General features: G+C 36.5%; 1 protein-coding gene across 3 annotated transcripts in view; it reads left to right on the top strand.

Moving 5' to 3' along the window:
- EPHA6 (EPH receptor A6) overlaps positions 1-24,600 on the top strand; it is a 954,858-nt gene that overhangs the window by 727,263 nt on the left and 202,995 nt on the right. For all 3 annotated transcript variants that reach the window (XM_007986130.3, XM_073009668.1, XM_073009669.1), the window contains one exon: positions 17,907-18,092. In XM_007986130.3, coding sequence (XP_007984321.1) covers positions 17,907-18,092 — 186 coding nt within the window. The remainder of the gene's footprint in view (positions 1-17,906; positions 18,093-24,600) is intronic.

The following is a 24,600-nucleotide window of genomic DNA, read 5'->3' on the forward strand; positions in this document are numbered from 1 at the left end:
TATATTAATGGGATGCAGTGTGATGTTGTCATAGATGTTCATATTGTAGAATAATTAAATCAAACTAATTTAAAAATTTGTTACTTCACATACTTATTTTTATGGTGAAAACATTTAAACTCTACTCTTTCAGCAATTTTAAAATATACAATCATTATTATTTATTACAGTTACCATTCTGGGCAGTAAGATCATTAAAGCTTATTTCTACTGTCTAACTGAAACTTTACATACTTTGATCAACATCTTCCCTTTCCCCATTCCCCCACCCCCCCACCCCCAGAATTTGGTAACCATAATTCTCCTCTCTTCTTCTGTTAGTTCAATATTTTTAAATTCCACATCAGAGATCATGTGCTATTTGTCTTACTGTTTCTGGCTTATTTCACTTTGCATAATGTCCTCCACTCCATCCCTGTTGCACAAGTAACAGAATTTCCTTTTTCTTAGGGAGAATAGTACTCCAGTGTGTGTATATCCACCATGTTTTATTGATCCATTCATCCAATAATAGACATGTAGGTTGCTTCCATATCTTGGCTATTGAGAATAATGCTACAGTGAACACTGGAGTGCAGATAGCTCATCAGCATATTGATGTCTATTTCTTTGGGTGTATATACCCAGAAGTGGGATTGATGGATCATATAGTAATTCTATTTCCATATCATTTTCCATAATTGCTGTATTCATGTACATTCCTGCCAACAGTGCACAAGGTTTTCCTTTTCTCCACACTCTCATGAACATGTATTATCTTTTGTGTTTTTGACAATGCCCATTATATCAGGTAACACCTCCTTGTGGTTTTAAATTGCATATTCCTGATAATTAGTTATAATGAGCATTTTTTATTTATATATCTGCTGCCATTTGTATGTCTTCTTTTGAGAAGTGTCTATTGTAAATTGTGCTGTAATAAACATGGCAATTCAGGTATCTTTAGACATATTGATTTTTTTTCCTTTGGATAAATATCCAGTAGTGTGATTGCTGGATCCTATGGTAGTTCTTCTGTTTGTTTGGCTTTTTTGTTTGTTTGTTTGTTTTTGTTTTTGTTTTTTGAGAGATCCTCCATACTGTTTTCCACAGTGGCTACACTAATTTATATTCCCATCAACAGTGTATAAATGTAACCATTTTTCTGCATCATCACCAGCACCTATTGTTTGTTGTATTTATAATAAAAACCATTCTAACAGAAGTAAGATGATATCTCTTCAGGGGTTCTGATTTGCATTTTCCTGATAATTAGTGACATTGAGAATTTTTCTGATAGTTTTTGGCCATTTGTATGTCTTCTTTGTAAAATGTATATGCATCTCCTTTGCCCACTTTTTAATGAAATTATTTGTTGTTTTGTTTGTTTTGTTTTGTTTTTTTGGGGTTGAGTTCCTTGTATGTTCTGGCTATAGGTCCCACGTCAAGTAAATAATTTTCAGATATTTTCTCCCATTCAACAGGTTTTCTCTTCACTCTGTTGATGGTTTCCTTTGCTGTGCAGAGCTTTTTATTTTAAATAGTACCATTTGCCTCCTTTTCTTTTTGATGCCTATACTTTTAAGTACTAAGCCCTACAAACTTTGCATAGACCAGGATCCTGAAGTGTGTTCCCTATGTTTTCTTCTATTAGTTTTATAGCTTTGGGTCCTGCATTTAAATCTTTAATATCTCTAGAGTTGACTTTTGTATATGGTGAGAGATAGGGGTCCAGTTTCTTTCTTCTGCATATGCATACCCAATTTTTACAGCCTCGTTTATTGAAGAGGGTATCTTTTCCCCAATATATGTTATTGGGACATCTGTCAAAACTCCATCAGCTATAAATATGTGGATGTATTTCTACATTCTCTATTGTGTTCCATTGGTCTGTCTGTTTTTATAGCAGTACTATACTGTTTGGCTTAAAGAAGTCAGGTAGTGTGATGCCTTCAGCTTTATTCTTTTGCTCAGGATTGCTTTGGCTATTTGAGTTCTTCTTTAATTCCATACAAACTGTAAAATTGTTTTTTCTGTTTCTGTGACAAATGACATTAGTATTTTGATAGTAATTGCATTGAATCTGTAGTGCTTTGGGTAATATGGTCATTTTAACAATATTAATCATTACAATCCATGAGCATGGGATGTCTTTTCATTTGTTTTTGTCTTCCTAAATTTCATTCATCAGTGTTTGATGATTTTCCTCATAGAGATCTTTTATCTCCTTGGTCAATTTTATACCTAGATATTTTATTTTATACTTTTTAGCTTTTGAAATTACATTTCCTTGTTGATTTTTTTCAGGTAGTTTATTATTGCTATATAGAAACACTGCTGATTTTTGTATATTGATTTTGTATCCTGTAATTTTATTATTTTATTTATCTGATCTAAGAGTTTTTTGATGAAATCTTGGTTGGGGTATTTTTGGATATAAGATTATATGCAAAAAGAGACGATTTCCTTTTTTCCAGTTTGGATACATTTTTTTTTTTTTTTTTTTTTTAATGAGATGGAGTCTTGCTCTGTTGCCCAGGCTGGAGTGCCCTGGTATGATCTCAGCTCACTGCAAGCTCCGCCCCCCGGTTCACACCATTCTCCTGCCTCAGCCTCCCAAGTAGCTGGGACTACAGGCACCAGCCACCACGCCTGGATAATTTTGTGTATTCTTAGTTAGTAGAGACGGGGTTTCACCGTGTTAGCTGCGATGGTCTCGATCTCCTAACCTCGTGATCCATCCGCCTCGGCCTCCCAAAGTGCTGGGATTACGGGCGTGAGCCAGCGTGCCCAGCTGAATGCATTTCATTTCTTTCTCTGTCCTGATTACTCTGGCTAAGACTTCTATCACTATGTAGAATTATTCCAGTTCATAGAGAAAAAACTTTAAACTTTTCCACATTCAGTATAATCTTAGATGTAAGTTTCTCACATATGGCCTTTATTATGATGAGATAGTGTCTTCTGAGGCTGGTTGGCTGAGAGTTTTTGACCGTAAAGCATTATTCAATCTCATCAAATGCTGCTTCTATGTCTATTGAGATGATCATACAGTTTTTGTCCTTACTTCTGTATATGTGATATATAATGTTTACTAATGTCTGTACATTGAACCATTCTTATATCCCTGAGCTAAATCCCATGTGATCAAGGTGATGTGCTGTTGAATTCCTAGTATTTTATGGATAATTTTTTGCATCTATGATATTGGCCTGTGGCTTTCTGTTTTTATTGCAACCTTATCTGGTTTTGGTATCAGGGTAATGCTGGCCCTGTAGAATGAATTAGGGATGATTTCCTCCTCTTCAATTTTTTGTAATGGTATAGGGAGTGTTGGTTTTAGTTCTTTGTAAATGTAGTAGAATTTGAAAGTAAAATAATCTGGTCCTGGGCATTTCTTTGTTGAGAGGCTTTTTATTACTGACTCAATCTCATTCCACATCGCTTGGCTGTTCAAGTTTTCTATTTTTTTCTGATTCAGTCTTTGTAGGTTGTATGTATCCACCAAAGTAGCCATTCCTCTAGCTTTCCCAACTTGTTAATGTATAGTTCTTCATTACCGTCTCTGATGATTAGTCTCTTTCATATTTCTGCGATATCCATTGTATTGTCTCCTTTTTCACTTCTTCTTTTGTTTATTTGGGTCTTCTCTCTCTCTCTTTTTGTGGTTAGGCTAGCTAGCAGTTTATTGATTTTGTTTACATTTGTTAAAAAACTTTTCCTGTCTTGTATCCTTTGTATTTGTAGTCTCTTTTTAATTTAGCCCTGCTCTGATCTTTATTGCATCTTACTTTCTACTGATTTTTGCTATGCTGTTGCTTTTCAAGTTCCATGAGGTGTATTGTTAGATTATTTGAAATATTCCTATTTCTTGATGTAGTCATTTATTGCTATAAACCCTTCTTATCAAAATTTTGCCGTGTCTCGTAGGTTTTATCATGTCGTATTTTGACTTTCAATTGTTTCAATAATTTTTTTTGATCTTCTGCTTAATTTCTCCCTTGACCCAATTGCCATTCAGGAGCATGTGGTTTAATTTTCATATGTTTTTCCAGTTTCAAAAGTTGTTATTATTGATTTTCAGTTTTATTCCTTTGTGATCTGATAAAATACTTGAAAAGATATCAATTTGGTTCAAAATCTGTTGAGCATTGTTTTGTGTCCTAACGTGATATCCTGGATAACTGTCCATATGTTCATGAGAAAAATACGTATTGTGTAGCTGTTGGATGAAATGTTCTATAAATATGTGTTAGGTCTATTTGGTCTAAAGTGCTATTTCAATTCAATGTTTCTTTGTTAATTTTCTGTCTAAGTGATCTAATGCTCAAGCGGTATGTTGAAGTCGCCAATTATTATTGAATTGGAGTCAATCTCTTTCTTCAAATCTAATAATATTTGCTTCATGTATCAGAGTGTTACAGTGTTGGATGCATACGTGTATAGAATTGTTATATCTTCTTGCTGTACTGATCCATGTATCATTATAAAATGACTTTCTTTTCTCTTTTTACTGTTCTTGACTTAAATTCTATTTTATCTAAGGGCAAATGCTCCTGCTTACTTTTGGTTTCCATTTGCATAGAATGTATTTTTCTATCTGTTTACTTTCAGGTTATATGTGTCTTTACAGATGAGATAGGCTTCTTGTGGGTAGCTTATAGTTGGGTCATGTTTTTTTATCCATTAAGGCAGTCTGTATCATTTAAGTGGAAAGTTTAATTTGTTTACATTCAAAGTTATTATTGAAGTATGAGAGTTTATTCTTGTCACTTTATTCACTGATTACTGGTTGTTTTGTATATCATTTGCTCTTTTCTTTTACTCTTGTTATTTAGCGTTATGATTTGGTGGTTTTCTGTAGTGGTAATAATTGAGACCTTTCTCTTCTGTCAGTGGGTTTTATACATTCACGTGTTTTTCTGATGGTAGATATCATGCTTTTGTTTCCATGTGTTAGACCTTCCTTAAGTATTGCTTCTAGGGCCAGTGTAATAGTAATTAATTCCCTCTGCTTTTCTTTCTTTGAGAAAACAATGTATTTCTCCTTCATTTATGAAGGATAACTTTGCTAGGTATAGTATCTTTGGCTGCTAGTTTTTTGTTTCAGAACTTTGAATATATCATCCTATTCTATTCTGGCCTGTAAGGCTTCTGCTGGAAATCTGCTGTTAGTATGATGGGATTTCCCTTCTAAGTGACTAGACACTTTTCTCTTGCTGTTTTCAGAATTTCTTCTTTGCTTTGACTTTTGACAGTTTTACTATAATGTGCCTTGGAGAAGACCCTTTTCATTACATCAGTTTGGGGATCTATAAGACTCCCATGTCTGGATGTCTAAAATCTCTTGCTAAACTGGTGGAAGTTAGGTTATTATTTCTTTGCATAGTTTTCTCTCCCTTCAGTATTGTCTTCACCTTCTGAAACATTTAAAAATTTGAATATTTGGTCACTGTATGGTGTCCCATGTGTCACATAGACTTTGTTTATTCTTTTTTATTATTTTATCTTTATTTTTGTCAGACTGGTTTTTGTCAAAGACCTATATTCAAGTTCTAAAATTCTTCTTGATCTAGTCTATTCTTGAACCTTTTGACTGTATCTTTTTATTTCATTCAATTATTTTTTTTAGTTCCAGGATTTCTGCTTGGTTCTTTTTATCTTTTTATAATATCTATCTCTTCGATAAATTTCTTTTTCATATCCTGAATTGGTTTTCTGATTTCTTTGTATTACTTATCTGTGTTCTATTGTTTGTGTGTGTGTGTGTGTGTGTGAGAGCAACATGGTTGTTTATTTCACCTGGGTGCAGGTGGGCTGAGTCCAAAAAGAGAGTCAGCATGGGGGTGGGATTATCATTAGTTCTTATAGGTTTGGGGATAGGCGGTGGAGTTAAGAGCAGTGTTTTGGGGGCAGTGGATGGATCTCACAAAGTACATTCTCAAGGGTGGGGAGAATTACAAAGAAACTTCTTAAGGGTGGGGGAGATTACAAAGTACATTGATCAGTTAGGGTGGGGTAGAAACAAATCACAATGGTGGAATGTCATCAGTTAAGCTGTTTTCACTTCTGTGGATCTTCAGTTGCTTCAGGCCGTCTGGATGTATATGCGCAGGTCTCTGGGGATATGATGGCTTAGCTTGGGCTCAGAGGCCTGATATAGATTTAAAATTGGTGAGATGTTCCTTGGGCTGGTTGATCTGAGGACCAGAGGTCATAGGTGAATCTTTCTCATGGAGCAAAGAGCAAGAGGACAGGGAATTGATCTCCCAAGGGAGGTCCCCTGATCTGAGTCACGGCACCAAAATGTCATGCACGTCCATGTGAAGAGACCACCAAACAGGCTTTGTGTAAGCAACACAGCTGTTTATTTCACCTGGGTGCAGGCAGGCTGAGTCCGAAAAGAGAATCAGCCCTGTGTTCTATTGTGTCTCATTGAGCTTCTTTAATATCATTATTTTTCTCTGATTTTACAAATTTCTTTTTTGTTGGAATTCATTGCTAGAGAATTATTGTGTTCCTTTGGAGGTGTCATATTTCTTTGCTTTTTCGTGTTTCTTTGTCTTTTACATTTTTATCTGTGCATCTTGTATAAAAGCCGCTTGTATTAGTTCGTTATCATGCTGCTAATAAAGACGTACCTGAGACTAGGCAATTTATAAAGGAAAGTGGTTTAATTGACTCACAGTTCAGCATAACTGGGGAGGCCTCAGGGAACTTACAGTTATGGTGGAAGAGGAAGTAAATATATCCTTCTTCGCAAGGCAGCAGGACAGAGAATAATGAGAACTAAGCCAAAAGGTAAACCTCTTATAAAACCATCAGATCTCATGAGAACTTACTCACTATCATGAGAACAGCATGGGAGAAACCGCCCCCATTATTCAATTACCTCCCACTGGGTCCCTCCCACGACACATGGGGATTATGGGAACTAAAATTCAAAATGAGATTTCAGTGGAGACAGAGCCAAACCAATATTCAGGCTTCTAGATGGCAAGCTCTGACCCTGTGGTGGCAGAGTTAGGTTGGGTAGGCTTGTACTTAACGTTCCCCCATGGGGTCATGACAGTGCATCCAACTTCAGAGGGTTGGGTGATGTGAGTTTAGGTCTCATGCCACTGGATACAAGGGGTTGAAAGCTGAGATGGTCAATATGATCCGAGAAAGTGTAGGATACATAGTGACTACCAAACTGTCTTCTGGGGAGCCTCTTTTTTTAAAAAAAAAAAAAAAAAACAAAAAAAAAAAACAAAGTTTTGCTCTGTCTCCTCGTCTGGAGTGCAGTGACATGATCATAGCTCACTGCAGCCTCAAACTCCTGGGCTCAAGCAATCCTCCCACCTCAGCCTTCTGAGTAGCTGGGACTACATTTGCCACTACACCCAGATATTTTTTTGTTTTTAAAATGGTCTTACTATGTTGCTCAGGCTGGTCTCAACATCCTTGCCTCAAGTGATCCTCCTGCGTCAGCCTCTCAATTAACTAGGATTACAGGCAAGAGCCACCATGCCCACCTGGGAAGTGTTAATTTTTGCTCCAAGATCAAACGTTTTTGTAGTGGAAAGGATGCTGAATTTTGTCAAATGCTTTTTCTGTATCTATTGAGATGATGATGGTTTCTGTTTCTTTATTCAGTTAATATGGTGTGTCACATTTATTCATTTTGGTAAGTTGAACCATCTTTTCATCCCAGGGAGAAATTCCACTTGACCATGGTGACTGACTATTTTTGTGTGCTGTTGAATCTGATTTGCTAGTATTTTGTTGAGTGTTTTTGCATCTACCTTCATCAAGGATATTGGCTTGTAGTTTTGTTTTCTTATATTGTTATTGCCTGACTTCAGTATCAGGGTAATGCTGGCCTTGGGTGAGATTTTTAAAAGGATTGGTATTTATTTCTTATTTAAATATTAGATCAAATTCTGCTGTGAAGTAATGAAGTCTGGGCTTTTCTTTGATGGGAGATTTTTCAGTATTGATTCAGTTTTATTCTTTCTCTGTTCAAATTTTATTTTTCTTAACTTTGTCCTGGTAGAGTCCATGTTTCTAGGAATTTGTCAATTTCTTCTAAATTATCCAATTTATGAGCATAAAGTTGTTCATCGTATTCACTTATGATCCTTTGTGTTTCTGTGGTATCTGTTGGAATATCTCCTCTTTCATTTGTGATTTGAGTCTTAGCTCTTTTTTTTCTTAGTTGGTCTGGTCTGGCAAAGGGTTTGTAAATTTTCCTTATCTTTTCAAAAGAAAACTTTAGTTGATCTTTTCTATTCTTTCTAATCTCTATTTTATTTACTTTTATTCTGGTCTGTATTATTTCCTTCCTTCTGCTAACTTCATGCTTCGTTTGTTCTTCCTTTTCTAGTTTCTTGAGATAACATTAAGTTGCTTACTTAAGAACTTTTCTCTTTTGTAATGCAGGCATTTATTGCTATAAACTTGCCTCTTAGAACTGCCTTTGGTGCATCCCATAAGTTTAGTATATTATATTTTCATTTTCATTTTTACTTGTCCGAGGATATTTTTAACTTTCATTTTTAATTTCTTCCTTGATCCATTGGTTGTACAGGAGTGTAATGTTTAATCTCCATATATTTGTGAATTTTCCAGAAATTCTCCTTTATTGATTTCTATTTTAATTCCATATGGTCAGAAAAAATACTTGATATGATTTCAGCCTTCTTAAATTTATTAAGACTTATTTTGTGGCCTATCATCCATCCTGCAGAATGTTCTGTGTGCACTTGAGAAAAATGAGTATAATGGTGCTGTTGGATGAAACGTTCTGTATATACCTGTTAGGTCCATTTGGGGTAAAGGGTTGTTGAAGTCTGTTCTTTCTCTACTGATTTCTTGTCTGAATGAACTATCCATTGTTGAAAGTGCAGTATTTAAGTCCCATGTTGTTACTGTATTATAGTCTAACTCTTCAGATTTATTAATGTTTGTTTTATATAAGGTGCTCCAATGTTAGATGCATATATATTTTAAATGCTTATCTTTTTGATGAACTGACCCCTTTGTTACTACATAATGACCTGCTTTTTCTCTTTTTCCCAATTTTGACGAAAAGGAGGTCATTCTAATATAACAATTATATAAGCATAATCACTCCTACTATGTATTGATCTAAACTAATACAAGCATAATCATTCCCATGCTCTATTGGTTACCATCTGCTTCTCATTCCGTAGCTTTGCTATTAGTCTGTGTGTGTCCCTAAAGCTAAAATAAGACTTTTGGAGGCAAAATATTGGTGGATCTTGTTTTTAAATCTATGTATACACTCCTTTAACTGTAGAATATAATCTCTTTACATTTAAAATTATTGTGGATAGATATGGGCTTACTATAGGCATTTTGTTAATTTTTTACTGACTCTTTTGTAGTTATTTTGTGTCTTTCTTCTGATCTTACAGTCTTTCTTTGTGATTTGTGTATTTTTGTAGTAATATGCTTTGATTCCTTTCTCTTCATATTTTGTGTATCTGCCAGAGGTTTTTCCTTATAGTTATCATGAGGCTTACATAAAACATCTTAAAGTATTCTAATTGAAGCTGAAAGTACTTTAACTACAATTGCATACAAAGACTCTATGCTTATATTTCTACTCCCTCACACATTTTGTGCTATTGATACAATACTTTATAACTTTATATCTATTTATATTGTGTACGCTAACCTGTCATTTATAGCTATAATTGTTTAAATACATTTGTCTTTTAACTATTATATTAATGAGTGATTTACGTAACACCTTTACAGTTTTGGTATATTCTCAACTTGAGTATATATTTACCTTTACTAGTAAGCTTTATACTTTCATATGTTTTTATATTTTACTTATTTTCCTTTTATTTCAACTCAAAGAATTCCCTTAAGCGTTTCTTGTAAGGCCAGTCCCATGATGATGGATTTCCTCAGCTTTTGTTTGTCTTAGAATGTCTTGATCTCATTTTTCATTTCTGAAGGACTGTGTTGCTGGGTGTAGTATGTTTTGTTAACTTATTTTTTAGTGCTTTCAAAATGTCATGCCACTCCCTCCTGCTTGCGAGTTTTCTGTTGAGAATTCATGTGTAGTCCTATGGGAGATCCTTTTTATGTGATAAGTTTCTTCTCTTTTGCTGCCGTAAAGCTTCTTTGTTTTTGACTTTAATCATTTGGTTATAATGTTAAAGTCAGAAACAAAGAAGCTTTAAGGCAGCAAGAATCTTGAGTTTATCTCTATTGAGTTTATCTTTCTTAGGGTCCTTTGAGGTTCCTGAATCTGTATGTTCAAATCCCTTCCAAGATTTGGGATTTTTTCAAACAGTATTTCTTTAAATAAGCTTTCTTTTTGTCTCTCTTCTCCTTTGGATAGTCTCATAAATTTTATATTTGTACGTTTGATGGTGTCTCATATGTCCCTACACTTTCTTCATTTTTGATCCTTTTTTAATTCCTCTAATTAGCTAATTTCAACTAATCTTTCTTCAGATTTACAATTTCTAATTTTTTGCATGATTGCATCAGCTATTCAAACTGTTGAGTTTTTCAGTTCTGCCATTGTATCTTTCAGCACTAGGATTTCTGTTTGGTTCTTTTCTGCAGTTTCTATTTTTTATCAAACTTCTATTTCACTCATGCATTGTTTTCCTTATTTCTTTTAGATGTCTGTCTGTGTTTATTGAATTTCTTTGAGTTTCTTTAAGATGAGCATTTTGAATCCTTTTTCCAGTAATTTGTACATCTCTATTTTGATGGAGTTGGTTAGTAAAACTTTAGTTATTTTGATGGTGCCATGTTTGCTTCATTCTTTGTTATTCATGTAGGTTTGCATTTCTGTCTGCATTTGAAGGAGCTAACTTCTCTTTCACTCTTAATAGAACAGATTTGACGAATTAAAATTTTCTCCTAATAGGTCTGCAGGCTGATGAGATTACCTCTGGGCTCATGATTGAGTGACATCGGATGCAGGTCTTGTGCCTGATATTGGGTCTACAGTGGAAACTGCAGTTGGCAGGGTTGTTACCAGAGGCTCTAGTTGGTGTGAGTCCCATCTGGTTTCTCGGCAGACTGGACTGTCTCCAGGATCTTGATCTTTGGGTCTGGCTCCCGGATGATGAAGGTCTGCTTCAGGATTCACAGATTGCAGGTCTTTTACCATGTGCAATGATGAATATGGCTTCCACTGGGTCTCTGGGAGGACTCCTGTTGGATAACTAAATTAGTACCTGACCTGGCCATACTGTACAAGTTGGCTGAGATGGGCTTAAGTTGAGACACAAGATTGTTTCAGGATATAAAACCAAGGCTGACATCTTTAGCCCTATCTCTGGGGTCATGAATAGGTATGTGTACAGTGGTTTCCTGGGTGAGCAAGCCTGCTTTCAGACTGCAGTTTTAAAAGGTAGGGGCCAATTTGTAGGGCCATGTAAAGATCCACAATGGGACAGAGGTGAGGGATTCAGCCTGAATGGGCACTGTGGACATGCCTTCTTGTGAGTGCCCAAGCAGGCCAAGCTTCTCTCAGTCTGAAGACAAAAGGGGTCTGGACCTAAATCCAGTGCCATTTGAGGATCCACTGTGGAACAGGGGTTGGCAAAGCCTGTCAAGCATGTCTCCTGGTGGGATTCCAGCTGGACAGAATTGCTTCAAGACCATAGCTGGGAGGGACTGAAACTAATTTTCAGGGCTATTTTTAAATCTGCTATGGAACTGATGTTGGCAAGCCTCACCCAGTGGCAGTAGGGGGTGAGAACCCCAACAGATCCCTGTGTGGTCAGGATTGCTCATAGACTGCATCTGAGAGGGGCTAGAGCTGAGATTCAGGGACCAGTTAGGGTCCCCTATGGGATGAAGGCCAGTAAGCCTGTCCAAGAGCATCTCTAGCAGTTCCTTGAATGTTGGAATAACTTCAGGGCTGTGACAGGTCTGGTGCCTAGAAAGGGTCCCTTCAGGATCTGTTATGGGATGGAGGTTGTCAAGACCATTAGCACTGATGGGCTAGTCACCCTGTGCCATTGAGATTGTTCCCAGGCTGCAGTTAAGAGCGGCTAGAATCAAGATTCAGGACCCCTTCAGGACCTGCTGTGGGATGGAGGCTGACAATCTTTAGTGGCACAGATGGATGAGTCTACCGGCAGTTCTTATTATGGATGGAACTACTCCCAGGCTATGGCAGAGAGGGGCGAGAGCTGAGATAGCGCCCCTTCATCATCTGCTGTGGGACAGAGGCTGCAAGCCTGTCCTGGTGGTATAGATGGGTGAGTCTCCCTCTAGGTCCCTGTGTGAGAAGCACTAGGCTAGAATTACAAGTAAAGGGGGCTGGAGCCAAGTTACAGGATAGCTTTTGGGTTCACGGACAAAACTGATGGCAACAAGCAGATGGGTCTGTCTGTGAAGCACTAATGAGCATGATTCCTCCTAGCCCTTTGGTGGATGCTTTTGGAAGTAGGCTCGAGGACAAACGGGGCTGTAACTAAGCCCTTTGGAAAATGGGGTTATTTATGGGTCTGAAGCTGGGTCCACCATTGCTGGGTCGGCCACCTAGGTGCAGGTCTGTACCCTGAAAACAACCATCCTAGATCTTGGACTCTGCTGGGGTTTCACAACCTCATATCCCAGTCCAAGGGCTCCCACAAAGAAATTTTTGGTCATGAATGGGTGCAGAATTATGTGGGGGTTTTTTTGTGGGGTAATACAAGCGGGTGACCACCTATTCTGCCATCTTATCTCATCCCCTAGATATCTGTTTTAATCCTATTTACCCTGTTTGTGAGGGAAGGATTTCATACCTCAAGAGATACCTATGGAGACAGTCAAACACACAGACCCTACATTGGACATATGAGATTGATGCATATTTGTTAATCATATACACTTACAGCCCAGAGGAGGGAGACACCACACACCATGCAGGACCACATAGGGGCTGCATTCGGGGAAAAAAGTGAACAACCATGGGTATAGGATGCAGGTTTGGTAATATCAAGAGGGTAGAGTACTCGTTGGTACTTAGGAGGATATGATTGGCTTGTCTGAATAACTCCACAGGCTGGCATGGAACTGAAACTTCTCAGTAGCAGGAAGAACTTGACCTGATCTATTTGATAAGGCAGGTTCTTTGGCTAGGAAACCTTATTTGCAGGAGCAGAGTAGGGAAGAATATTTACTGTAGGGCTATTTATACCCCTTTCAGATGCCCTCAGCTGTGACAGAAGCCAATAATATTGGGCCTTAATCTTAGGACTTGCACCGTAGGATATTAATGAATCTTAGCTATAGGAAGGGAAAGAAGGATATGAAAATAAAGCTATAATTTGTTTCTTAAAAGCTGCACTTATTTTCAGCAAGAGACAGGATTTCTAGTATTTTCACATGGCACAATGACCTTGCCTTTGTCTGTACTTAGACAAAATTATTAAGTGGCCCTACTTTGTCTCATTTTATCATGGTCTCAAAGTAGCCTGAGGTTGGTATTATTTCCAGTAGGGGAATAAAATGGCATAGCTCTGAGAGCTGGGCCAACTTCCAAATCTCAGAGGCTGCTATTTTTTTTTTCTTTTCTTTTCTTTTTACAGTTAAAAGGGCATGCTGGTGCTGGGAGGCTAAATTAGATGGGTTGGTCGAGGAAGGTTTTCAGAAAGAGGGATATCAAAGCTCAGCCTTTACCACTAATAAGGAGTCATCCATACAGAGAAGAACTCAGGAGAGTAGAGACAGGAGGGGAAGGGAGACAACCTGTGGGAGAGCATTCCTGTCTGAGGGAAACAGCAAGTATGAGCAAAGAAACATTTCATCACACCCAAGAGATGTGAGAAAAGCCATCGGGAGCATGGCTCTTTGCTCCAGTGCTCTCTAGGGATTGCATATGGAGGAAGAATCAGAATCTCAGAACATGGGAAGTAAACTTTTGGAAAGCCTCGAAGTGATCCTGATACAGTGGTCCTCCCAGACAGATTGTCCCTCACTGCCTGTGCCCTTCCCTCACAGATTTAGTTCAATTATATAGACCTTATATGAAAAACCCAATACTAATTGATACTTTAATATGACCCTGTTTAACATACAACAAAATTGCTTTTCCAGGAATGTTTTACCAACATCCAGGGAGATAGATGGGGTTGTTACCTAGTAAATGTGCTTTCAGTGGCAGAAGATTAATTATCCTAGATATAATTTTGTTTTTTCTCTGAAAACTAGACTGTAGTGATTTTTCTAGACCATCTAAAATATATTTGAGCAGGGTCTGCATTTCCATTTAATAATGAAGCATTCCTAGGATATGATTTTTGTCATTCCAACCATCTGTTCATATCCTGTTCATGCATTTGAACACTATTACAATAGTTGGGTTGAAGACACCATTGCTACCAATTGGGAATTTAACATACCAACACAGGAAAATATTGACAATCATAAACAGCTCAGTCAGCAGAGAATAATTGTTACAAGCATGGACTCTGAAGCCAGACAGCCTAGGTTCAAATGACAACACTACCACTTTCTAGTTGTATCCCTGTTGGGTACGTTACTTAGCTTACGTGCCTCAATTTTCTCACCAACAAATTGGGATAATACTAGTACCTACCTCAAAGGTTTATTGGGAATAATAAAATATGTAGTAATTTCTTAGACTTGGCACAGGATAACACTATGTAACACCTAGCTTTGTAATGATGATTACAACTGTGTGTTGGAAAAGACCAAAAAAAAAGGTAATTAATACCATATTCCAATAGTTGATGAGTTAGTTATGTAATAACCAGTATATGTAAATGTTCACAGATCTTATTGAGAAATAATTTCTATCACTTATGGTTCTATACAGGGCCTTTCCTCTTGCTACAGTGTCAATCACATAATAAATCAGTTTTTAGCAAAATCTGAAACTACGCATTTAATTTAAAATATTTTTTCCTGTCTGCCTGATATGTCTGATTCATTCAAGCCTACTGTAGATAACAGTTTTAACACATCCTGTTACTGAGCTTTTTGGACTTTGCCTAAAGAATACACTAAGAGTCTCAGATCTTTAATTGAGGGAACCGTATTTAGTACCACTGAAATAAGTGTGATAACAGCTTGATCATGCAAAGCTTGACATGAAGAAAACACCTGCCTGGTGTTAATAAGATACATGAATTTCAGACAACAGAAAACCAAAGAAAATTACCACTTTGTCTGTCTTGATAAAATACCAACAGAGTTCTCATTCCTTTCATGATATTCAGAAGTTTATTTGAATTTCTATGAAATGTGAACAGAAAAATAACATGGATTATGGGCTCATGGCGGGTGAGGGGTTTTAAAATATTGCTGAATTTTTATACATACTATCAGATTTACTAAGACAAAATAAAAGAAAAAATAAGGAAAAAAATAACTATTTGTTTTGTTCTGGATATTCATTAGAACAAACCAGAGTGATCTGAGGATGAATTTCAAGTATCTGAATAGGCCTGGATATATTGAACATAAGTGTAAACACACATACCCACTTCTCTTAAGGTTCAGGTCTCAATAGAAATACGTTGACTGTTCCTATCAATTGGCACTTTTATGCATAAGAGAAAATCTTTTACTTTCACAAACCTACTTTAGTTGTTTAAGAAAAGGAAAAATCTTAATAATAATAATACAACAGTCATTAAAGGAATAACTTAGTGCAGATACCATCTTCTGATAATCACCCCTCAGAGTCTTGATTCTAGGCTGTGACATTATCAGAGTTTGCACTGGTCACCAAACAGCTTTGACATGGTATTACCTAAATCATTGCATTATTACAAGCAGAACTGAAAAACTACAACTTCTTTTTTTCGGTGAAGTAAGGAAATTCATCCTCCAACAGGTTGAGAGCATCATTAAGAAAAAAAAAAATGGTTATTCGTGTGTTTGTTGCCAAATGTATACAAGATTTATAAAACCCCAATATCGTATGCACTGAATTGTCAGTAGTTTTTGTTTGTTTGCTTCTTTGCTTGTTTGTTTAGCATACACAGAATAAATTATCTTGTTAGACTGCTTTCTATTTCTAATGAACATGTGTACATATAATTTTTTTTTTTTTTTTTTTTTTTTTTGAGACGGAGTCTCGCTCTGCCGCCCAGGCTGGAGTGCAGTGGCCGGATCTCAGCTCACTGCAAGCTCCGCCTCCCGGGTTCACGCCATTCTCCTGCCTCCGCCTCCCAAGTAGCTGGGACTACAGGCGCCCGCCACCTCGCCCGGCTAGTTTTTTGTATTTTTTAGTAGAGACGGGGTTTCACCATGTTAACCAGGATGGTCTCGATCTCGTGACCTCGTGATCCGCCCGTCTCGGCCTCCCAAAGTGCTGGGATTACAGGCTTGAGCCACCGCGCCCGGCCCATATAATTTTTTGGAAGCAAAGTTAATGCCTTTTTTCCCTCCTAGTTATTTATTTTACCTAAAAAATTTTAGTACCTATACCAAAAGGTAGTTAATATTCATGCATAGTCAGCATTTAGTTGACTGTGATAAATTGTCAAAAGAAAGAATAATTGAAATCTATTATACTGCAAAATCTAATTCAATACGCTATGCTTAAACTTATATTGGGTCTTAAAGTTGGCCATAACTGCTAATAGACCAACTGAAGATATTTTCATTTTAATTTCTTTCATCCTTCCAAAGATTTTGATAACTTAAAACACTGTGTGAATAGTACTTTACAGTTTGTAAGCACTTTGACATAAATTGTCACTTTTCATCTTCCCACTATCCTTATAGGAATGAGAGATTATAGAATTATGAAAGATTTTATTATTCTCACTTTATATATTAATAAATTGGAAATCAATCATCATGTTTTTAAGGAAATGCAGGTAATCAGCTTTAGAAAAATTAAAAGTCTAGAATTTCAAAGTTTGTGGAATGTATTACATTGCCCTGAGAAAACCATTACCTTTTGTCCACAATAACCCATCTTGTCTCCTTGCTGCCCTGTGTCCATGTCATTCTCTCTACTGTTTCTGGAACTCTGAATGTTTTTCTTCACTTCTCTTCCCTGCTTTACGCACCCTGTCTTAAATGTCCCTGCTTCTCTCAAATATCTAAATCCTGCTCATCTCTCAAGGTCTAGCATAAGTTCCATCCCCTCCAGGAAGTCTTCCAGTCCCCACTGTTCTTACTTAACAATTATAGCATTTACAGGAATTTATTAAGTTCTGAAGTGTTTCATATATGTTCATCTAAATTCTCCTACCAGATTATAAGCACCTGAGAGCAGAGACCAAGTCTTATACTTCTTTGAGACTCACAACATTCTAGCACTGCATATAGATATAATAAATGCTTGCTAAATATTTGGTTATTGTTTAATTACCCAATGGAGACAATGCTGAAACACATCTCATCTTCTTTATCTGCATTTCCATCCCTATGGCTTGTAATTTAGCCTGTTATCACTTACTATGGTAGAGTTCAGTGTGGGTTTTTTCAATATGTTCATACATCGATTGACCCTAACATTAATTTCTAACTGTCAATGACGCCCAGTCATATGACCTAGGGGATCAAATTAACTATACATGCCTGATGGATTCCCTGAATAGAGTAAACATTTGGGTCATATATCAGCATTGAGAACAGGAACAGGAGACATTATGCTGTGATTGCGTTTCTATAGAATTATATTAGCATTACCCATTCTGCTAGTCATAATTTCTCAGCAGATCAGGGATATCTATCAATAGTATTTCCTGTGATATAGCATATGAAAATGCATTCCATTATTCATTGGAAGTGTTGCTGATCAAGCATATTATCCTTATAAACTTACTTTTTAAGAAAGAAATGTTTATGTGAAAATAACATACTTAAGAGTCATTATGTGAAAAAAGGATGTCACTCTATGACAGTTCGACTCTCTGAAATATAAGTGTTTGGTTTAATCAAATAACTGCTTTTGTTCATATTTTAAGGTGAATTTGGAGAAGTCTGTAGTGGGCGTTTGAAGACACCAGGGAAAAGAGAGATCCCAGTTGCCATTAAAACTTTGAAAGGTGGCCACATGGATCGGCAAAGAAGAGATTTTCTAAGAGAAGCTAGTATCATGGGCCAGTTTGACCATCCAAATATCATTCGTCTAGAAGGTGTTGTCACAAAAAGTAAGTTACTGAGTTTCTTCATTACTTCTTTCACACACCTATCTCAGTTTTTTTAAGAAAAGGAAAAATCTTAATAATAATAATACCACAGTCGTTAAAGAAATAACTTAGTTTCAGATATCATCACTGCCTCAGAGTCTTGATCCTAGGCTGTGACATTATCAGAGTTTGCATTGGTCACCAAATAGCTTTGACATGGTATTACCTGAAAATCATTGCTAACACAACTTGAAGTAATGAATCAAGAGTAAAGGGTTATTATTATTTTTTTTTATTAACAGAACAAACACTTTCAGTATTTTGGGTCATTAAGGTAAAATATTTCTGTTTAGAAATAAATGTCATATACAGATATAAAATGCTTTACCTGGAGTAAAACTTATAAACAAAAATTCTGCATGGAACCTATATAAGTGGCATTAGAAGTAAATTATTATAATTTATATAAAATGAAAAAAGTTTACAATTCCTCAAGTAAAAATTCTTCTTTCACAGAAATAACGGAACAAAGTTTATTCCTTTGAAAGGAAATGTTTTTAAAAATCCAAAATTAGCAATATACTCTAAGAAATAGATTGCTATATATTCACTTTCATTTGCATAATGATAGGGCATAAAATATCACAATATTTCTCATTACTTTATTCACTAAGAATTATAACATATAAAATCCAATACAGATTTGGCCTTTTAGAAATAACTTCAATCCTTGAGAGAGGCATTTTTCTTTCATAAAACTAACATTTACTTTAAAATCATTTAAATAAAATTGAAACTTTATGTCATATTTGGAAGCAGAAAAGTATAAAAGCTTACAAAAGAGATGTAATTGACTTTGTGTCTGAAACTCCTAAGTCCTTCTCACAAGGCGTTGTCCAACATGCTGCCCAAAATGAATACATTATGGACAGCTACAAAAGTTTGGAAGACAGAAAAGAATGCTTCTGATGACAGATGCTGCAGCGGACTATGACTTTAGTGGCCTTCATGGGGCCTTTCGGTGTTCATGTCGTATAGTTTTTTCCCACATTGATTCTGGGCTTTTCTATGTGACAAACCTTGGCCAATGCGACATTAGCAAGTATGATGAAAGTGAAGACATCTTATATGTTTGTACGTTGGAGCTTGTCCTCTTGCAACACTCTTTCCTGGAACCCAGTCTCTAGGCCTACTGAAGGCAATCCATAAGATGAGGCCACATGCAGTACTGCAAAGAAGAGAACTGAGGTGATCCAGCCGATATCCACATCTGAACTCCAAGCAGAATGTCAGCACTGAATGCAGCCTTGTGAGTGAACCATCTCAGGTGTGACACCTCCACCACTACTGCTATTAGATAGCTGTAGCTGTGGTCAACATCTTGTGCAGGAAAGGAATCATGCACCTCTGTCCCAGCAACCCATAAATCATAAAAGATGATTAAATGGTTGTTGTTTTAAACCACTGAGTTTCAGATGGTTTGTTGCACAGCAATAGATAACCAAACAGATGGACCCCAGTTAGAATTCTGCTCCTGCCACTTAAGGATTATGCAGCTATGGGTAAATTATGTAACATCTCTATTCTTTACTTCCATATCTGTAAAAAGGGATAGGAATGCTGTAAGAATTAGATTTGTCAATGTGTAAATACATTTAGCACCCTTTGTGCGTCATTGTAAACCACATTAAATGACATTCTTTATTGGGACTATATGTGCTAGCACTTTATACATATATGTTACCATTTCATTCTCACAGCAACCCTGATACCATTATCTACATTTTAGGGATGAGAAACGAAGCCCCAGGCGGGTTAACTAACACACATAAGGACCTTTAACCTACAATATGTGGCATGACTGGTGTTCAAAATGGAGTCTGTCTCACTTTGAAACCCACTTTTTTTTTTTTTTGCTTTTGCTATATCCCTTTGAATGGGTTTTATACTTTAATTATCTTATTTGAATTGAAGAACATTAAATAAATAACAATTCGAATGAAATAACATAATTCTGCCTTTCAAAATAGGAAAAAAATATTGGGGTAGAGTGATGTTAATTGCCCCTAAAATATAAAATTTGGAAAGAGCCAGCTATGCCATAATATCTGGTAAAGATTATGACCTAAAAGACAGAAACAGAGAGACAGAGAGAAGAAATAGATGTTAATTATTTCTTTCGTATTTTCTGACTTCCTTGTTATTAATTTAACATGAACATTTCAAGTTATTCCTTCTGTATTATATATCTCTGGCAGGCAAAAGATAATTTTAAAGTTGGGTTATGAACCTTTGCAGAGCATTTTAAATCACAATTTAAGCATGATGTTGAAGTCCTCTGATGTGTGTTTATGCATGAAACATCTGGAAATGTGTGTCCAACAATAAATTAAAAGGTTTTAAAAGTGCCGTATCTTCATTTTCTTACTTTAATAAATCAAACTGTGCCTTTTTCCTATATTCCTATGTGCTTTATTCACATATTCTTATATGTGAATTACACATCTATCCTTTCTCAATCACACATGCGCACACACACACATATGAAAAGCATAAAAAGATGTATATCCATGTGAAATAGTGGGAATCATTTATCCTACATCAACTATATGTTTGATAAGATATTCTGTGGTACGTGCCTGCCAGTTTGAAATAGTTTATTTCACATAAGTATCCAACTAACAAAAGATTTCTTTACAACTCTAAGAATCTCATCTAGAAATGAGACCAGCGACCTCCACTTAGCCACGTTTGTATGATCTACAAGTCAAGGTTTTTGTTCCATTTCTTAAAAAAAATAAAATAAAAATCTCATCTCTATTATAGGAAAACTGATTGAGAAAGGATAGATTCAGTATACTGTTGAGTAGCAATCACCATTATAGCATTAACTTGTTAGAGTGAGCCCCATATAGGGTGGTGTGGAGCTACCAAGGTGGGTGGTAGAGATGGAGAAAGGAATAATCCTCATAAAGATAAATGGGCAGATTAATATTGTTATCATCTGGACTCAAGTGCTATGGGACTGTTAGAAGAAAGCCAATAAATAAATGAGTGCCTCATTCCCATAAATTCATGGTAATTGTTCCAAGATTACCCTTAAGTAGCTAAGAGATAGCTAGCAATTAATGCTCCCAAAGGACTACCCATTGCATAAAAGATAATACTGATGAAGATAAAGATGCAGTATAGGCTTATAAGGGCATATTTGTAGAGTATCCTGGGATTCTGAGAAATAAATTCATAGACTCTCAGTTGAAAGTAACTCAAAATCTAGATCAAAATCTTCATCAGATTCTTTTATAAATTCTTTATATGCATATTTTTTATCTCATATAGGATTTATCTCTGAGAGATGTGTTACAAAGTTCTTGGGAAAACTTTGGCTGTCTTTCATATTTGAGCATTATTTTAAACTTGAAAATTAAATTATTAAAAGCTGTATTATACAAAAAGTGTGTCTGATAAGAGTTGAACCTATTTATTTGATATGCATCACAATTTCATTAACCTGTTAAGATACAAGTGATATAAAAAGAGATTAATTGGCATATAATCGTATGCTTAGTACATACTTTTTCTCCAAGAAGCAAATAGAAGCCATAAGTTAGAGAACAGACTTGTAGCCATATTAGTAGCACAGATAATAGCAATTTGTAACAGATAACATATGCATCAGTGTCATTAACTATATAACCAACAGAGAAGGAGCTATGGTTCTATAAAAAGACAAGAATTGTGGTTTGATGATGAAGAAATACTGTGCAGTAACCACACGTCAGAATACTGGGCCCTGCAGTTTGAATTTATGATGATGGAAGAACCAAAAAGAGAAGAAATGAAGTGCCTACCTCCCAGATTAGACAGCAACAACTAAATTTAGATATGCCAACTGTATCTAAAATAAACTCTAAATCCAGTAAAGAGCAATAGAAACCAATCAGGGTAGCAAACAAATTCCCAAACATAATTTCATTTCATAAAAGTATTCCCTAAATATTCCATGAGACAGTATTGAAGTTCTAACAGAAAGTGCTGCTCTTGCTCAAAACCCCCTTGAAATACTCGAGAATACTGTGGGTTCCTTCTGGAGAGGCATAGTGGGTCAACATGGGATCTGGGTAAGAGAGCAGATTCAAGCCAGCCAAATACATTTTAGTACTTGCACAAAAACTGCTTCTCTGGTTCCAGAATTTTGTTCTGCTTGTTAAGTAATAGACATTCCCCAAAATTTCTACTACTGTATTACTGTATTAGCTATGACATCTGCTGTTCTACCTGCTTATATTTGGGCCAGTCACATAACCACTTTGGGCCTTAATTTTCATCACCACACACACAAAAAATTGAAAAGTGCAAATTAGGCTAGAAGACAATAAAGGTCACATCTACCTGTAATATTTTGTTATTCCTTTTTTTTTTTTTTTTTTTTTTTTTGGTTTTATTTTGTTTTGTTTTGAGACGGAGTCTTACGCTGTCGCCCAGACTGGAGTGCAGTGGCGCCATCTCAGCTCACTGCAAGCTCCGCCTCCCGGGTTCCCGCCATTCTCCTGCCTCAGCCTCCCGAGTAGCTGGGACTATAGGCGCCGCCAGCACGCCCGGCTAATATTTTGCATTTTTAGTAGAGACAGCGTTTCACCATGTTAGCCAGGATGGTCTCAATCTCCTGACCTCGTGATGTGCCTGCCTCGGCCTCCCAAAGTGCTGGGATTACAGGCGTGAGCCACCACGCCCGGCTCCATTTTGTTTTTAAAAGAAGAGTTATGAGATGTTGATGAGGAAAATTTGTGCCAGTGATAACTTATCACTCCACCTCCTACTTTATTATAACTTCAGGTGCATATTGATGATCCAATAAGGAAATAGAAGAGTTCAGGAAGAAACAAGCAAAGAAAAAAAGTGTCTTCAATAAAGTTTTCAACTTATAATTTGTAAAGTAGAAAAGTTATAGGTAAAATTTTTTGGAGGTAAAATCAAGGTGGGGATATGTGTAATATACATTGTATGGGGTAAAATATTCTGTATGTCTGATTTTACTAATACACATTAGGTTTTTTACCTCTGAGGTGCAGCTCCTCTGCTAATTAAGGTAGGTTAAGAGTTTATTGGTTTTTGTTCTTACCCTCAAACCCAAGAATCATTTACTGAGTATGACCAGGTATTAGGCCCTATTGCTGATTAAAACCTAGTGATAGAGAAAAGAAGGCTCAGTGCTCTTGAGAAGCTCATTTGTTGGTGCCAGTCCACTGGGAGCAACAAATAAGTATGTCATTATTCCCCAATATGGTGTGGCATGTGCTGTTTTGGCTATAATTATTCAATAATTTTTTAATTTATTCATTCAGCAAATATTAATTTGTGTCCATTTTTCTAGTCATCTTTTTTTCTTTTTTCTTTTTTTCTTTTTTTTTTTTTTTGAGGCAGAGTTTCACTCTGTCACCCAGGTTGGAGTGCAGTGGCATGATCTTGACTCACTGCAACCTCCACCTCCCAGGTTCAAGTGATTATCCTGCCTCAATCTCCCAAGTAGCTGGGATCACAGGTGCACGCCACCAAGTCCAGCTAATTTTTGTATTTTTAGTAGAAATGTAATTTCACCATGTTGGCCAGGCTGATCTCGAACTCCTCACCTCAAGTGATCTGCCCACCTCAGCTTCCCAAAGTGCTAGGATTACAGACGTGAGACACAGCGCCTGGCCTCTAGTCACTGTTAATACAGTAATGAAAAAAGAGCTATCTGCTACAGGAGACAAAAAGAAATCTAAATATTTAAATATAACTTTAGGTAAAGAGCAAAAACCTGAAAGCAAGGAGGAAGCAAACCATGCCTAGGTGTGATAGAAGAGTATTTTAGAGAGAGGAAACCACTAGTTCTATACTTTTATTTTAAGAAAGAATTTGGCATGTTAGAGGAGCACAGAAAAAGAGTGGAGCAAAGTAATAATACTGTGGATTACAGAGTGAAAGGAGAAACTAGAGGCAGACGAAACATAAGGAGGCTAGTGTAGTAATCCAAGTAAAAAATAAGGAGAAAATAGAGTAAAGAAATCAAGAGAAAAAGGGATAGATTCTAGACCTATTTCTTAGGTTAAATTAAGACACTTTAGTGACTGCTTGATTCTATAAGGGGAATGAGGACGATGAGACCATTTCAGATGACTTCCAAGTGAATGGTTTCCATAAGTAAAAAGATGGACAGGGAATTCTGGAGAAATAACAGATCCAGAGGGAAAATAATGAATTCTTATTTGGACATGCTAAGTTTTAGGTGTCTTGGACATTTAGTTAAAGACTTCCAGAATGTCCCTGGAGCTTGAGTGGGCTGCAGGTTCAAAATAAAGAGAACTCAGCAGATGGGTGATGGTTGGTAGTTGAAGTCATAGGGAGGATGAGATTACCGAGAAGGTTAAGGAGAACTAGCATTAAGAGGCAGACTGAAGAAGAGAAGTGTATGAAAAAGACAGAGGAGCAACCTGAAAAGCAAAGGACAGGTTTCTAAGAGTAAGAGAGGTCAATAGAATGAAATGAG

Source organism: Chlorocebus sabaeus, chromosome 22 (assembly GCF_047675955.1).
Source record: "Chlorocebus sabaeus isolate Y175 chromosome 22, mChlSab1.0.hap1, whole genome shotgun sequence".
In the NCBI taxonomy this organism is placed as follows: domain Eukaryota; kingdom Metazoa; phylum Chordata; class Mammalia; order Primates; family Cercopithecidae; genus Chlorocebus; species Chlorocebus sabaeus.